This window comes from Stegodyphus dumicola, chromosome 2 (genome assembly GCF_044657685.1).
Source record: "Stegodyphus dumicola isolate Sdum_Otavi_A_Nest chromosome 2, ASM4465768v1".
Taxonomy (NCBI): domain Eukaryota; kingdom Metazoa; phylum Arthropoda; class Arachnida; order Araneae; family Eresidae; genus Stegodyphus; species Stegodyphus dumicola.
Window position 1 is genome coordinate 221944447 of NC_140769.1, and position 18818 is coordinate 221963264.

The following is an 18818-nucleotide window of genomic DNA, read 5'->3' on the forward strand; positions in this document are numbered from 1 at the left end:
CGTGCATTCTAAAATAGAAATCAATGAAGTAATTATCACTCCCTTTTCTTTACTGTAGTATGTTATAACCAATGGGTACAGTTTTTTATCATTGTTATCATTACTTCCATCAGTACTTAGAGAAAATGATGTACTGCACACTGATTTTATAATATCAGCAACAGTATTTTCTGCAAGCGTTTTCACAATAGCAGCAGTTTTGGTATGACCACAGCCAAATTTTTTTGCTATGGCAGAATCCGGAAACATTGCTTTGAAAAGCTCTTTGGAATGATCCGAAACAGAAAGCGGTAGATTATGTTCAATTAAAAAACGAACAAAATAGCATTCGGCTTTTATAGGATCTGTTTCATCATCTTTTATTAAGAAATTTGTTATTTCTTTAGATTTTACGGTGCCAAGTTCTATATGCTTTTGAGAAAACACATGCCGTTTACAGTCATCTTTTCCGCCATGAGCAACCGAGAAGTCTTTGTTGCATACACTGCAATGTGCGTGATTCACAGAAATTTCGGACGCTTTAATGCATGGAAATTCTGAAGAATATGAATCTTTAAACTTCTGCTTTGATAATTTTGGCTTCTTCGTTCGAGGCAGCATTATGATTAAAAATCTTTCACCTGATTCACAGTTCACAAGACACACGCAAAGCTCTCGCCGTAAACTACACAATGCAGCCGAATGCAGCCTAAACACGCATCAGCGAGGAACCTGGGAGACAGACAATTGGGTGGAACTGTTGATAAGTCGTTAACGGTTGGAGTTACTGATCTACGATTGGCTAATTCTTCAAAACTAGGAACGCACTCAACACGTGATATATGATAACACGAGTATTCAGCCAATCATCGGATGAATTAGTTGGTTCCGTTTTGCGTACTGGTTCTCCTGCTCTTGTTTCTGTAAAATCCGTAGTTTTTTCCATACTTTTCGTAGCTCGTAGTTTTTCATGAATTTCCGTAGAAACTACGGAGAATCCGTAGTAGTTGGAGTCTATGACTGTGTATATCCAAATGAATACAAACTAATTATGGTCTATTAATGTAATAATACAGGGTTCGTAGCGGTCCTTACAAGTGCTTATAAGTCCTTATATTTGAAAATAAAATATAAAGGCCCTTATAGGTGCTTACTTTTTCTTTGAAGCCCTTATTTTTTTGTTTTTAGTGCTTATTTTTTTTTTATTTTAGTGCTCTTTTTTTTTTTTTTTTTTTTTTTTTTTTTTTTTTTGAACGCCCTGTACCAAAGCCAAAACTAAATAAACAACTTTTCTTCCTTATATGGAGCATCAGATGGTGAATCATACTCCCGGAATAGCTTTTTCCCCTTTCTCTGCATTAATGTAACCTATGGTGCGCACAAGAGTATAGACAGGTGAGCATCGTTCTATTCTTCGTCAAAAAATTGCAAAAACCGTAGAAAATTCCGGTACATTCGGTATTCTTTTCCTCCCACCCAAATACTACACACGTTTGAATTTCTATCAAGATTTTAATAATTTGCATTCTCTTTCCGTGTGGTCAGTTCGTGTTTGTTATGATCGTTATGCTTATACAGGGTTCGTAGCAGTCCTTATAAGTGCTTATAAGTCCTTATATTTGAAAATAAAATATAAAGGCCCTTATAGGTGCTTGCTTTTTCTTTAAAGCCTGTATTTTTTTGTTTTTAGTGCTTATTTTTTGCTTTTAGTGCTTTGCTTTTTTTTTTTTTTTTTTTAATGAACGCGTTATTTTTTCCCCGTACCAAAGCCGAAACTAAGCAACTTTTCTTCCTAATATGGAATGTCAGATGGTGAGTCATACTCCCGGAAATAGCTTTTCCCCCTTTCTCTGTATTAACATAACCTTTGGTGTGCACGAAGAGTACAGACAGGTGCCCGTCATTCTATTGGTCAAAGAATTGCGAAAGCAGTAGAAAATTCCACTGCATTCGGCATTCTTTTCCTCCCACCCAATTTCTATCAAGATCTTAAAAATGTGCATTCTCGTTCTGCTTGGTCAGTTCATATTCGTGTTTATTATGATAGTTATGCTTATATTATGAGCATATGTATGAATGTTTATTAACATAGTTGCAGTAACTGCTGAAGTATAGTAAACTTCCAAAAATGGTTGTGTTTTAACACAGATTAGCTTTCTAAGGAATAATATTCGGAATGGCTTAAATAAAGGGAAAGTAATCGAATAGTCAAAATAATTTCATTTTTTTGGCCAATATATTATACGATACGAAGGTGGGGAGGTCTCCTTTTTCTCCGCAAAATCTTGAATATTGAAACTGTTACAGTTCGCTGTAAAACAAGCAACGGATACCCCCTTTTTTGGGGGGGGTCACTTTCCAATCTGGATTGAATAGGACTAAAAGTTCTGTGGTCTACCAACCCAAGCGAAGAATGATTCTATTCCGGAAATTTAACGCCGTCTGTTGAAAATTAGAATGAAAAACACCCCAGTTATTTAGTTCTTTATTCTCCCAATACCAGCAGTTGTTGATTCCGATTGCATAATATCAGGTAGGGAAGAATTATGGCGCACGTATTGCACAATAAAGTTTGCGATATTTTCCAGAGATAATTAATTTTGATGTTCGGTCCGAGATTTGTTTATGAACACTTAAAAGAGTTTTACTGTGCTTGCTAAGCAGAATATTTTTTAGTTCCGTTTGTGTATTTTTATATGATGCACATATTGAAGTGTCAAAAGCATTTATTTAGCGGAAAAATCTAAAGAGCGGCTACAGTCTACTCTCCCCCCCCCCCTCCGCTCCTTCAAGTTACGCTCAACTGTCTGAATATTCGCCAATTTCCAAGTATGCGGGTTAGTTAAGCTTTTACTGTTAAAGATGACTGCATGAAGCAAATTTCTTTCTTCTGATTTCAGAAATGTCCATCTTTTTTATTTAAATTACTCACATAAAACGAAGCAACTTACATTGAAAGAAATGTTTAATAAAGTAAACAAATAAATATTAAGCTCCTTTTTTTTTTTTTTTTTTTTTTTTTTTTTTGTAAATTTTGATACCCCTTAGTAATTGTTCTTTAGTTCATAAATTACGGTTTTATATTTTTAATTTTATAATTTCTGCATGCCATCTTACCAGATTTAAACTGATGATCTATAATCCGGAATTGCCGAAGTCCCGACGAGTCCGGATTAACGACTTTTGACTGTATTTTTACACAGATTAGCTTTCTAAGGAATAATATTTGGAATGGCTTGAATAAAAGGAAAGTAATCGAATAGTCAGAATAATTTTTTTTTTTTTTTTTTTTTTCCCCCCCCCAATACATTATACAGTACAGAGGTTGGGAGGTTCTTCCCTTTCTCCGCAAAATCTCTAATATTGAAGCAGTGGACTTTTTTTTTTTTTTTTTTTTTTTCTCTTACTGTCCAATCTGGATTGAGTAGGACTAAAAGTTTTGTGGTCTACCCAACCCAAGCGAAGAATGATTCTATTCCGGAAATTGAACGCAGTCTGTTCAAAATTAGAATCAAAAACAACCCAGATTAGTAAGTCTCTTTCTTTTCCTTTATTTAGCTCTTTGTTCTCGGAATACCAGCAGCTGTTGATTCCGATTCCGATTGCATAATATGACATATGGAAAAATTACATCGCATGTATTGCGCAATAACATTTGCGGTATTTTGCAGAGATAATTAATTTTGATGTTCAGTCTGAGATTTATTTATGAACACTTAAAAGAGTTTTACTGTGCTTTCTAAGCAGAATATTTCTCAGTTCTGTTGGTCTATTTTTATATGATGCAATATCGAAATGTCAAAATCATTTATTTAGAAAGCTAAAGAACGGCTACAATCTCTCTCCCCCCCCTCCTCTTTTTCCAGTTAGGCTCGACTATACGGAATATTTGGCAATTTCCGAGTATGCGGGTTAGCTAAGTTTACTGTTAAAGGATGACTGCATGAAGCAATTTCCCGTCTTCTGATTTCAGAAATGTTCCTCTTTTTTACTTAAATTACTTTGCTTGGAATATATGTTAAGGGAAAACTGTTATGCAATGAAAATTTAGAAAATGTTCAGAATTTTGATTTAGGTTAAATTATTTAAATATTAATATGAGTGGAAAAATAAATTGTATTTATTATTAGGTGCCAAGCAAATACAATTAACATGGCTTATTATTATTATTTGAACTAAAATTTCATCATTAAATCTTGTAATATAGTTTAGTTCTGCATAGTTTTCTTTTTTTTTTCTCTCATTGTAAACTAATTCTGTAAATTGAACTCTCATTTAAAATTTTTTTAAAAAAGTTAATTGTTTTCCATGGTTGAAGTAAATAAATATTGCATTGCTCATGTTTTAAATTGCAAGTCTAATTTTTCTTTTAAGTTTATGCAGTTGTGTATAATGTAATTAGGCAGGTGCTTATTTTTATTTATTTATTTTTTTCTTAAAATGTGCTTGACAAGTGCTTATAGGTGCTTATTTTTTTAACTAAAATGTGGCTACGAACCCTGTAATATGTTTTTCAAATATAACACATTACATCAGGAAACTTTTATAGTGTGTTAATCAAAAATATAATACAATACAAAGTCCGAAATCGGGACTTCGGCGATTCTGGATTTGGAATTTTTCCGGATATTAGATCATCAGTTTAAATCTAGTAAGATGGCATGTAGAAATTAAAAATATGAAATTGTGATTTATGAAACAATGAAGTATTTATGATCAAAATTTACAAAAAAAAAGTTTAACATTTATTTGTTTACCTTATTAAACATTTCTTTCAATATAAATTGTTTAAGCTGCTTCGTTTTTTGTGCTAATACTTTTTCTAATTCTGTAGACAGACATAATCTCTTGTTTAGTTACATTGTTGAAGTTCTGTAACTGCTGTTTTGAGAATCTAACTAACTTGCAATCGAAATTTTCTCATTTTCAGCAAGTTCTCTGTCACTTTCTTTACTATCGGTAGCGGTATTTTCTGGATCTAGAACCATACTATAGATTTTGCCATTCATTAATTGATTGATGATTGAAAAGCATTGTCATCACAATGAAAAACTTCTTTTATATCATCTTCACTTATTACAGCTTCCCCACATCTCTTTACAAAAATCAATAATTCATTTTTCTGTGCTTTTTCTCTTGGCAAACACTAAGCCTTTTTTTTTCTTCCCCCCTTCTTTTTCTGTTTCTAATGATTGTTTTCTAATAAAGCAATCTATGCCATTTTCACTCTTGTATTCAGAATCACTTTTATCCTCCTTTTCTTCAATACATACTTCATCAGTTGATACATCTAATAACTTTTGCAACATTTCTTCCTTGTAAGACAAATCCAGTGACATGTTTGCTGCTTTCTATACTATCGCAAATCAGCTATGTAATAGTAATATGAATAGGTTCTAAAAGATCCAATACGATGAAAAGCAACACTCAGCAAAACCCCAGCAAAAAAAATTTCTGAAAAATAAAAACACAACTACACTGGACCTCGACAACTTGCTTGAAATAGGCGTGCTTTGAGAAAGGTGTGTTTAATCACGCAAGTCCATTAGACCCAGTGTGCATGCTCAAAGGTTAATAACATTAATTATGATGCCGCTAGATGTGCTAAACCTTGTAAACTTTGATAAGATCTATGACTAATTAGAGTTAATAAGGAATTTCACAGTACAGATTTTAATTCTCATGCTTACAGTATTGTTTATGTTATAATGTAATACAGTCAAAAGTCGTTAATCCGGACTCGGTGGGACTTCGGCGATTCCGGATTATAGATCATCAGTTTAAATCTGGTAAGATGGCATGCAGAAATTATAAAATTAAAAATATGAAACCGTAATTTATGAAATAAAGAACAATTATGATCTAAAGGGTATCAAAATTTACAAAAAAAGAGCCTAATATTTATTTGTTTATTTTATTAAACATTTCTTTTAATGTAAGTTGTTTAAGTTGCTTCGTTTTATGTGATAATACTCTCTCTTTAATTCTATAAACAGGCATAATTTCTTGTTCAGTTACAAAGTTCTGCTGTTCAAGTCCCGTAATTGCTGTGCCGAGAATACCGACTAACTTGTCAATCGAAATTTTTTCATTTTCACTAACCTCTCTGTCACATTCTTCATGTCTTTATCCATTTTTTGCAACAATTCCACTTTTTGTTTGATAGACATCGAAACATTCTTTCGTTTTGTACGATCCTTTGGGAGCTTCAGAATCGGAAATTCTATTTGACATAATCGAAAGTTCAAGTTTACTTTTATAAAATTGCTCTTACTGTCTGCAAAAAATAATAAACCGGATCCAATTCGAAGATTAAGGAACAATGCAATTATCAACATTAACTGAAATAGATAATTAGATAATTTTAGCTTATACCGTCCCTTATACATAAAACGCACACACGAAAATGTATTCTGCGCTTGCGCACACGCATATGCGCAGTCGTAAAAGGTCTTATGCACACACGTAAACGCCTATGCACATGTGTCAACGCGGCGCATGTGCAGAAAGTTTTTAGCTTTGAGGTCCGTATTATGAGTGTGCCAATTAAAGACTTTTGACTATACTTTTCAAATCTATGTGTGGCTAATGATACAGAAGAGAATTGTCAATCTTGATCAAATATTCACAGAACTTTAGTCATTTGCCCAAAATTGCAGAGAAAAAAAACTGCAAAAAAATTGGGGGGACAAAGGCTGTCATGCTTTTTGTGGCCAATTCCTGAAATAATATGTTACTGTCATAATATTATTGAGTAAAATACAGTTTTTTCCCAAATCTGAGCATTTGTATTTCCTTCAATGTAACCACATTTGGTTTACTATATTTGTTACACAGCTTAAAAACATTGCAAATGTTGTTATTTTTTGAGTTTATAAAACTGATTTTAAAAATGTATTATAGTTTTTTGAATAAATAAGGTTTCTCTTTCTTATATTTATTTATTTTTGTCTTTTTTAAGAATGTATACAAAAAAGAAAATTTTGTTGCATCAAAATCAAAAGATAATCAGAATAGTCAGTAAGTATTATGCTGATTTATACTTTTGTAAAAATTTTTTATACATTATTTAACTTGTTGAAAATTATATCTTTTTGCTAATTTGTTATAGTTGTAGCATTGGTTTTGTATCAACGTTAAATTACAATATAGGTGTTATTTATATAGCATTTCTTGTCTGTAATTTTTTTTAGTTTTTCAAGTATCTTTTGTTTTATGCACCTTTTAGACTGTCGGAGCCTCTTTCCATAACAGTACTTTACTGATATAAAGAAGTTTTACTTTTTGTTTTGCTTAAGTAAATTTGTTGAAAAAGTGTTTATATTAGAGGTTTTCTTTTATATTTAATGCCATTTACCAGTTAATCTGTTTTATTTCATGTTTGATATTTCAGTTTTTGTATTACATATGTACCTTGTACATTATATTTCATATTTTTGTGTATGTATATATGTGTGGTGGCAGTTATTTATTTATTTGATATGCTCTATTATCATTGGAAATGGAAAAGCCCAAATATGTGCATTGTTAGATTAACAAACAAAAGAAAAATAGTGATTGAATTAAAGAACATGATCTTTTTTTTTTTTCAATTGTATTAATATAAATAGTTTCTAATAAATATATTTTATTATCATTTCAGGTATTCTACACTGTTTGAAACAGAAGATGTTCATCCAGATTCCGCTGATACAAAGAAAAGTATATTAGATAGTCCACAGTTATCATTCCAGCCCATTGATACTGATTTGATGGGTGATCTTCATGAGCTTATTTTTCGCCGATGCTCTCTGTGTAATAATTCAACTCAGCCGAGGACAAGCATTTCAGATCCTCAACTCATAAACTTAGCGGTATGTGATTGTTTCGCAATGATGATTTTGTGATCTGTTATCACTTCCTTGCCAAAGTCAGAAATTTTTTATGTCTTTGCATTGAGGAAAATGCATCTAAATGTTTGATATATGCTTAGTTTAGAGAAAAGTTAATTTATAACTTGAAACAATCTCATATATTTTTCTCTTAAAATAACGGGTGGCCATAATTAAACTGACAGTGCTCACAGTGTTCTGTAGCGCGATCTACTTGCGAGAATGATGCCACATTTTGTAGGAAGATTAAACAAGACGGGGGACGAAGGATTCCGCGAAAAAAATTAGTTCCAAAAGTCACCGCCAGGGGAATATTTGGCGCTGTGTAATAGATAATAGAGTGTTAACAAATGCAAATTAATACGGAATAAAATTACCTTTTAATATGCACATTTTCTGATTTAGTTCAAGTGCAATATGACAACACTTTTAAAAAAGCGTAAAATCTATATAAATGCCGATAAAGTCTCGGAAGCAGATCCAATTGCTAGACTGGGATAGGGTTTATTATTCACGAAAGCCTAAAAATGGCTACTGCTCCTATTAAAAAGAAAAGAAAAAGTCTTTCCCATAATAGTTAACAGAGCTTATGTGTTGTATGGGATCTATAGAGTTTCATTTTAGGGAAAACATTCCACAGGAAATATTCAAAAGCAGTGTATTTACTTGTTTTTGCTCTGTAGGTTTAGAGCATAAAATTTATTCTCAAAAATATTTTGCTGGCAGATGCGCAGTTTTTTCATGTCAAATATCTCTGTTTTTAAATAAAAGTTCTTTCATTTTTCAAAAACTGTATCATTTATGCCTACATTTTCCCCTTGCCACTTTCGGGTGTTCTTTGTGTTTGGATGTATCTTTGTAATTCTGTACATTAGTAAAGTGAATATACGTGTTTTTTTTTCACTTTATATTACACATCTGCCATAATTGAACTGTTTTTATTATTCATTTTATTATTATTAACATCTTAAAAACAATCTCTAGATTTCTGGGTACTTATACTCTTTACTGAAATCAAAAGTAGCATTGCAGACTTTCAGGTTTTAAGTTACATGCAAAAGCCAAAAATAGAGCTTTGAATTTGCCTAAATTTTTTAAGAGATGGAAATATTTTATACTGGTTGGCTTCTAAAGATGAGGCTTCTTAGACTGATGATGAAAATTCCTATACCGAGTCTAATAATGAGGAAGCAAAAATTATGAATGAAGGTTTAGTATTAGGCCAATGGTATATAAACTGGGAAAATGATGCAGAAATGACAAAGCGTTATAAGTATGAAAAAGTCGAACTAATACGTCAGATTGAACAACCAAAAAATGATTTCAACCAATTTAAAAATGTGGAGTATCAGTAAACTCTGAATATGTAGTTGAAAATTGTTAAATAATGAGGCATGTATGTATAACAAAGCATGTATGAATAGCAAAAATAAGTCAAATCAAATAAAAGGTTTGCATCATTTTTTGTAGTTGACTGATACTCTGTATTTTGAAGAAAGTGCTTTATTCCCCCCCCCTTTTTTTTTTTTTAATCCAAAGGGGCTTTGTCCCTAAAAGACTATTGTATTCGTTTTGCGTTGAATCACTATAAATTTCCGTTTCACTTTTCAAACTGTTGCCACCAAATGTTAGAGTCCTGCATTATATTTGAAGAAATTAAATAATGAAAAATGCATAAATGTTTGTATATTTCTCGCATTCTGATAAAACAACAGTACATAGAGCCATCCAATTTTGAATGACGTAATCCTCCTACGAATATGGGCATGTAGAAGACCAAATTTGAAATTTAGAATTTGTTTTATTATCGATTTCGTATTTTGTAAAACTTTAACGAATTTTTGATTAACAAACTTAAGGATTTCAAAGCGAGCAATGGCAACACTCTATGGCGAGGAAAAAACTTTTGATCTCCAGCGCATGGAACTGTGTATCGGAAATTCTAAAGATATGCTCATTTTAAAATTGTTTTGCGACATTGCTATTAAACTTAATTTGATGGTTTAAGTGTGAAGAACATGATATTTAATAAATAAAGGTAACACATAAAATGTTGAAAAAAAAAGCCCCTTTGGACGTAATTTAAAATCTGAAACATTTCAGATTTTTTTTTTTTTTTTTAAATTTTTTTTTCCAGTTGTTTAGATTGTTGTACGGGATATGGTGCTATGCAATTGTTTATAATTTGTTTCTACATTTTGAAAATTCCATAGTATCAGAAATGTTGATCTGGCATACTAATGAATTGAAACGGGAAATTTAATTATTTTTATTCATCACCCTGACAAGAGTAAAAATAGTTCACTCTGACTATTCTAATAATTTGGCCGTTTGGTTTGACTTCTTCACTTTTGTTCATATGTTCTAAATTTTTCTTACTCATTCTCAACCTTTTCTCTTGTATTTTTCTAATATTTTGGAAGGTTGCATTTAATTAGTTACTGTAATTTAATTACAATAGAGGTTTGCTACGAAAGCATAATTATTCCTTTGGTTTTATATTTTTCAGATTTTTTGTAATTTTTTTTTCCTAATATATAAAGTTTTGATGGATATTACACATATATAAAGTTTTGATGGATATTACATAGAACAGGATATTGCTGGTGCATAAATATGTACTGATATTTGCATTCGTAGTCGATTCAACACTCCCTTTAATTCTTGATCAAAAATTCTTGAAACAGACATACACAACTGAATTATAGTATGACATACACCCAATTTTGAACAAATACATTTGTATTTTTTTCTTTTTTATAATAAATCTGAAATAACAGAGAGAAACAGTGGAAAGTAAGTTTGTAGGCCAAAGAAGCTAAGAAGCAATGTCTAGATTCAAGTGTGAAGATTTTTACGTTGAGAATAATATGATTATGAGTGTGCTTTATTCATGTTAAAGTTTCAGTTAGCAGAATTTAACTTATTATTAGATTAAAAGACTATGAATGTAATTACATGCCTCTTGAGCATAAGAAACATATAAGAATTAATTTTTAAATTCTTAATGAATCATCATTAAATCTTTAATGATGAAGTTGAAAAGATTTACTATAAGCATGTCACTATAACTTTGAAATAAGAAAATTTGAAAAGGCATAGTATAAGCATGTTAATAACCATTAGAGGTTGTTACAGTTTATGTAGCTGGCCACGAGAGGGCGCAGCGTTTTTTACTTTTAGCTTGTTATATTTTTCTTACCGCATTGTGGATTTTTGAGATAGATGTAGTGGCAACCAGAAAAACATGATGAATGTTCTAATGTAAGCGTACAATTCTTGTACATAGCTGTAAATAAAGCTTCTGTGTGATAAAAATGAAAAGGAATTCCAAGCGTTCCTGTGGATATTCATTAAGAAAGGTAAGCAAAATTTCACTTATCGATGTTGTTAAATGTAAATAATAAGAATAAAAAAGATCATAAGTTGCAACATAGTGCCGAAATTCCGAGATAACAGTGATCTTTAGATATATTGTGATTTAAGTATTTATTATTGTTCGATCAGTGATTGAATATTGATTATTAAGATGGATAAGTTAAAAGCACTAAAAAAGAAGCAAGGAATGTTAAGAGCATCAGTAACAAGACTGATAGCTAAAATGGAAAAGGAAATAGAATCGGATAATATTAAATTTGATTTATTAGAAGATGATTTATCCATCTTAAATGAAAATGAAAACGATATACTAATATTGAACTCTGAAATCGAATCTATCCTAACAGATGAAAAAGAGTACGAAACTGAAATACAGGATAGCTTGGAATATAAAAATAAAATTACCTTGTGTAAATCGAAGATCAGTAGAATATTTAGAAATAGAAAATGTGTTAAATTAAATGAGTTGCCATCTAATTCTGCTACTATAGATACGGTAGAGAACACAAATACAAATGGCACTAAACTTCCGAAACTAACCATAAATAAATTTAAAGGCGAAATATGTGAATTTCAAAGTTTTGGGGCTCAATATGAATGTGCTATACATAGTAACTCTGCTTTAAAGGATGTAGACAAATTTAATTACCTCACTTCTTTACTAACGGACACAGCTTTAATGTCAATAAAGGGATTACCGTTAGTTGCCGAAAATTATGCTAAGGCAATAAATATTCTGAAAGAAAGGTTTGGTAGAAAGGACCTTTTAATAAATGCACATATGAATCGTCTGCTGAATTTAAAGCCAGTAAAAAAAAAAAAAATGCATGATATTAAAACATTACGTAACTTATATGATAGCTTAGAAATTGAAATTAGAAGCCTTGATTCCCTTAACGTTACTTCGAATTCTTACAGCTATTTGTTATGCCCACTGTAAATGAGGATACTTCCTAGCGAATTGGTTTTAGAGTTTAATCGATCTTTAACCCCTGACACAGAAACCACTGTGACTAACATTTTGGAATTTCTGAAGAAGGAAGTTTAAAGCAGAGAGCGTACATTTTTCCAAACATCGCCAAACTATTCCGAGTTTAACATTAGAACCGAACAACATAAACATCAATCGGGAGACCTTATTAAAAGTGAGAAATATCATACTGCCTTCAAAAACAAACATTTTGTTCCAGCAGTTGCATCGTTGAATACGAATACATCAACAACCGATTGTATATTTTGTGGGAAGATAGAAAATGAATCTTTGAAACATTCTACTTCAAATTGCGCAATTCCAATTGAGGAAAAAAGAAAAAAATTAAAATTGGCTAACAGATGCTATTTATGCTTTCGTAAGTCTCATACATCTGCCCGTTGCAGCTCGGATATACACTGTGATTTATGTTCATTAAGGCATAATACTATTTTACATGATAATAAATTTGAAAATAAACGGGAAAATAAAGGTGAGCTTAAAACAGACACAGTGGTGGCATCAATTTCGGAAAGAGATAACAAAAATAGGGTTTATTTACAAACTGCAAATGCAATAGCTTTAGGTCAAAATAGAAGAAAAAATGTAAGACTCATTTTCGATTCTGCCTCTCATAAATCTTTCATCCTGACAGAAGTATCAAAACAATTAAAATTAAGTGTTGTGGGGGAAGAAGAACTTCAGATTTACACCTTCGGCTCTACTGAGCCTACAGTTAAAAGGCTAAAAAAGGTTAAGATTATTCTTAAAGATATATGTGGACTTGGGAAAATAATAATTGAAGCTCTTGAAACTCCAGAAATTAATCAAGCTGTTATTGGTATGCCAGGAAAGGAAACAATTATTGTAAGGAAAATTCGATAAAATTTGCTGATGCTACAGATATAGGTGTCCATAACTCTCAAATATCAGTATTAATTGGTAATGATTATTACTGGAAAATAGTCACTAAGACAGTTAAAAGATTATCAAAGGGTCTTGTTGCCTCTGAAACCTTATTTGGTTACACTATAAGCGGAACTGAAGCATTAAGTAATGTTTCTACACTTCATTCCGGAATTACGGTAATGAATGTTGTTGAGAATACTTCACATGCACATGATTTGGAAATTAGTGCAGCTCTAAAACAGATATGGGATTTAGATGCAATTGGAATACATGACTATTCAGCAAATGAAAATGACACTGAAGTTATGCATAGATTTGAAGAAACTATTGAATATAAAACCAATCATTATGAAGTTTCATTACCTTGGAAGGATAATATGAACAAAATGGGTAGTAATTATAACATCGCCTTAAACAGATGGAACAGTTTACTTAGAAGGTTTAAGAAAAATCCTGAAATTTATGACAAGTATTCAAGGGTAATTGAAGATTATCTAAATAAAGGAATAGCTGAAAAGGCTCCGAAGAATCCTGAAGAAAACATCCATTATTTGCCACACCATTGTGTAATCAGAGAAGATCACGATTCTACGAAATTAAGGGTCGTATTTGATGCTTCCTCGCATACTCATGACAGTCTATCTTTAAATGATTGCTTACATTCAGGACCAAATTTAAACCCTGAATTATTAGATTTGCTAATTAAATTTCTTCAACACAAAATAGCATTTGCTGCAGATATCGAAGCTGCTTTTCTACAAATTCTGTTGAAGCCTGAGGACCGAAATGCAGTAAGACTTCTTTGGACTTCAAAGGAAAAGGAGCAACCGACGATTTTAAGAATGACGCGTGTAATATTTGGAACAACCTGTAGCCCCTTTTTACTAGCAGCAACTATAAAGCATCACGCAAGAAAGTTGAAAGCACAGTATTCGAAGATCTGTCAGCTTCTTGAAGAAAATTTTTACATAGATGATTTGATTCATGGTACAGATGATGAAGAAGAAGCTGCAGAAGTTTATGAAGATGTGAAAAGAATTATGATGCTTGCTAGTTTCAATATGAGAAAGTGGAGGAGCAATAACGCCCAATTACATGCGATTTGGAATGCAGCTGAAAATACGTTTAATGGAGATGGAGATGGAATGAATAGCACTTTGTTAGGATATATTTGGAATCATGAAGCAGATAAACTGAAATTTCGAATCAAAGATGAATTACTCAAGGATCCAGCTGAGGAAATAACAAAGCGGAAGATTCTTCAAGTTGCGGGCGAACTATACGATCCTATCGGTTTCATATCTCCCTTTGTCGTTGCAGCTAAAATGATGATGCAAGAATGTTGGCAAAGAGGTTACCAATGGGATGCACCACTTGATTAAGAATTGCAGAATCGATTTAAAACCTGGTATAATGAAATTCCTAAATTAAAAAATGTTGAAATTCCAAGACATTATTTCAACAATGTGTCAAAAGGAAATCTGTCGAATATTCAATTGCACTGTTTTACAGATAGTGGCCAAAAGGGATATGGTGCCGTTGTATATTTGAGATACAATGAAAATGAGTTAACAAAAACATCATTTGTTATGTCCAAAGCAAGAGTTGCTCCCATAAAAAGGGTTACGTTACCTCGACTGGAGCTTTTAGGAGCAGTCATAGGAGCTCGACTCATCACATACATCCGACATTCGTTGAAAAACATAGAAATGAAGATTTATATGTGGACAGATTCAGAAATTGTATTACATTGGGTCAAGGCTGATCCGACAAAATGGAAACAATTTGTACGAAATAGGTGTCTAGAAATCCAAGAGAAAACTGATCCAGATTATAATTATTGTCTTGTCCCAGCCATGAGAATCCTTCGGACTTATTGACGAGAGGACAGAAGGTAGAAACCCTTTCAAAAAATGAACTGTGGTGGTATGGCCCACCTTGGCTTGTCAAAGATAACAACGTTTGGCCCAGATCTTCAAGAAATTTTAAGGAAGATTATAAAATAACAAATTCTGAGAAACGAAAAGGAAAGAAGCAAGAAATTTTAACAGCAAACTGTATTGTTGAAAATATCATTCCTATCGAGAACTTGAGTGACATAAAAAAAGGTATATAGAATAACATCTTATGTTTTCAGATTTATCAATAATTTGAAAAACCCAAAACTAAGAAGAATTGGACCTGTTAAGGCTGAAGAGATGAATGAAGCAGAGAATTTCTGGATCAAGAAAAGAAAGAGGAAAATTTTAGAGAAGAAATAAGGAAATTAAAGATGAAACAAAGCATACATAGTTCGAAAATATTTACATTAAATCCATTTGTAGACTCAAATGTAATACTCAGAGTAGGAGGAAGGCTTCAAAATGCTGGGTTAAGCTATAATCAAACATACCCAGCAATACTACCTGAGAAGTCTCATTTCACAGATCATAGCATTAAAGATTGTCACGAAATGCAAGCACACGCTGGTGTAGCTGAAACTTTAACTCAGATTAGGGAAAAATGTTGGATACTTAAGGGTCGACAGCGTGTAAAGAGTAATATTAACAAGTGTGTGATTTGCTACAGATTTAAAGCTAAGCCACTAAGTCAGGATATCGCTCCTTTACCAATCGAAAGAATAACAGAGGCAAATCCCTTCAAAGTTGTAGGACTTGATTTTGCTGGTCCTATGAGTACAAAGGATGAAACTGGGAAAGCTTATATTGCTCTGTATACATGCGCTGTAACCAGAGCAGTGCATCTGGAACTTGTGTCTAGCCAAACAGCAAACAATTTTCTTCTGTCCTTTAAAAGATTTATTTCAAGAAGAGGAGTATGTCGAATAATATATTCAGACAATGCAAAAACCTTCAAAAGAGCAGACAAGGATTTACAAAAACTATGGAATACCATCAAGGACACAGAAGTTCAAAATTCTTTTGGTAATAAAGGTATTGAGTGGAAATTCAATGTGGAGAAGGCGGCTTTGTGGGGCGGTTTTTGGGAAAGACTTATTAGATCTATCAAGTCATGTTTGAAGAAAATACTCATGAAGGCTTCACTTAAATTTGAAGAGCTGGAAACAGTTTTAATTGAAATTGAGGCGACATTGAATTCTTGTCCACTGACGTATGTTTATAGTGAAGTTGGAGAACCAGAACCGCTGACGTCAGCTCATTTTCTAGTTGGACGAAGACTGACATCCTTATTATCTGGCAAAATTCTTGAACCTGATTCAACTAAAGAAAATTTAACAAGGCGATATAAATACCGGCTAAGGTTATTAGAAGAGTTTTGGAAAAGATGGAAAAGAGAATACTTACTTGAAATTAGAAACGTAAAACAAATTCAGAGAGGTAATGCCGTAACAGATCTTTTGAAAGGCTCTGTAGTTCTAGTACATGAAGAAAAATGACCAAGATTATTATGGAAGATAGGAGTTGTACAGGAGTGTCATCCAGGACGAGATGGGAAAATAAGGGCTTGCACTGTCCGTTTAGCTAATGGAACTCATCTTCGTCGTCCTGTGCAGTTATTGTACCCATTAAAAATGACTTGAACTCTTTGAACTGAATACAATGAACTTAAATTGCGAACACTGCATCTATGAACATTTAAACTTGTAGAACATTAAAAACATTTAGTGTTTAAAATAACTTCAGAATCCAATCCTTTGATGAACCAAGAGTTCATCGAAGGGGAGGATGTTACAGTTTATGTAGCTGACCACGAGAGGGCGCAGCGTTTTTTACTTTTAGCTTGTTATATTTTTCTTACCGCATTGCGGATTTTTGAGATAGATGTAGTGGCAACCAGAAAAACATGATGAATGTTCTAATGTAAGCATACAATTCTTGTAATTCTTGTAAGCTGTAAATAAAGCTTCTGTGTAATAAAAATGAAAAATAATTCCAAGCGTTCCTGTGGATATTCATTAAGAAAGGTAAGCAAAATTTCACTTATCGATGTTGTTAAATGTAAATAATAAGAATAAGAAAAAAGATCATAAGTTGCAACAGGGGTAGAAGACTTCAGAAACTGTTACAAATTATATATATGTATATAATTTGTTTCCTAAACAGTATTGATTAATTGATTATATTATCTCCTAAGTTTAATTAAAGTAAAATTATTTTAAAAGTGTGCATCCATACTGGTAAGTTATATTTTGAAAGATGTTTTGAAGTAATTTGAAAGCAAAATGTTAATAACGTTTTAACGGGGACTGGAGTTAAATCATCACGAAGAATAATATATCAATTGTAAAAGGAAAAATTAAAACATGTAATTATTGTCATTGATCGGAAATTAGTTGACTTTTCAAGGGGAACAAACCAACTCCCGTTCAATGAACAATAATTGATAAAAATACGTAAATATGAAAGTGACTCGAGTTACTCGAGTTATAAGTTAAAGCCAAACCGGCAATTCTAGTCAGGCCAAAAATTTCCGCGAATAGTTGCTACTCAAAGAACTTATTCTCATGAAGCATTTTAGTCAATTCAATTTGGAGTAAAAATCAATTACTGTAGAGAAATCCTGTAAAACTCGAGTAACCGTCCCCGACACTATCATCTTTATGTATTTGAGTACTATATTATTTGTAGAAATTAAACATTGGAAATTGTCATTATGAAATCGAATTCAAAGTAAAGTTGAAATAAACATAGAAGATTATAAAAAAAGATAAATAATGCAAACTTTGTAAAAACAAATCAAAGAAAACATAAAAATAATATAGAAAATAATATAAATAAGATCAGTGAATGTACATGAAGATATAAAGGCCAGAAAGGTATTAAGTAACTTACATTCTTTCTAGTGGGGGAGTTGGCAGTGTGTTCTCTTCGTGTCTGACTCAGAAGTGTAGGGTGTCCGAAAATTCTTAGCGGCAGTAGGGGCTTTGAATAATATCAGTCGGTAAGACTTGGGTGAAGTAATTTATGGTAGTGGGTGGGACTTGGAATTCTTGAGGGATGTATTTTGTGAAGTTCTTATCTGAGAGAGACCGTCTGTTAAGATTTTTTTGAAAATACTAGTGAATGGAAATTAATTAATTTCTGGCTAATTGTCGTGTCGCAATGATTAAGAATTTAAGAAAGGAAAAAGGCATTTTCGCTGTCCAAGAGCTAATAGACAGTCTAAAGGCAGGAAATAGGCCCATTTTTTTTAGTAACAGTATATGTCTGAAGACAATTAGCTTTTTACAATATATACAATTGAGTAATTACACTATATACAAATCCTTCAACTGACAATCATCCAACTTATACCGCCTTCTCAGGAATATAGTATATAGTGTAATTACTTCTCAGGTTTAGGAATAAATTATCATATCCCTATCAGTTAAATGATTTAGAGTGAGTATTTAACGCCTGCTCTTTTAAGGCAATGGTTGATAAATTGAAAGGGAATTAGATTATTTTTGAGAATTTTGATAAGGATCAAAATTTTGCGTTGTAAATCTATTGTATCTGTGCATATAGTTTTAATTCGTTGTATTTGATTAATTATAGTATTGTTAATTACTTTTTTGGATATGTTGGAGTTCCAATTTATTAATTTGTTAGTATTGAAATTGAAGTTTCTTGTTTTGTCAAAAAGTAAAATTTTTTTGTAGTTAATGATTTGAAGATCTAGAAAGTCTATGCTATTTTGTGAATTATTAGTTTTATTAAGTTTAAGACAATTCGGATAAATGTCGGAGTTTTCAATTTTACCAAAATTAT

At 31.9% G+C, this 18818-nt stretch overlaps 1 protein-coding gene across 3 annotated transcripts in view; it reads left to right on the forward strand.

Moving 5' to 3' along the window:
* LOC118205495 (DENN domain-containing protein 1A-like) overlaps positions 1-18818 on the forward strand; it is a 117575-nt gene that overhangs the window by 85775 nt on the left and 12982 nt on the right. For 2 of the 3 annotated variants that reach the window (XM_085811799.1, XM_085811800.1), the window contains exons 19-20: positions 6941-6999; positions 7622-7832. The exons of the other annotated variant lie outside the window; for it this stretch is intronic. In XM_085811799.1, coding sequence (XP_085667925.1) covers positions 6941-6999; positions 7622-7832 — 270 coding nt within the window. The remainder of the gene's footprint in view (positions 1-6940; positions 7000-7621; positions 7833-18818) is intronic. 3 annotated transcript variants of the gene reach the window in all.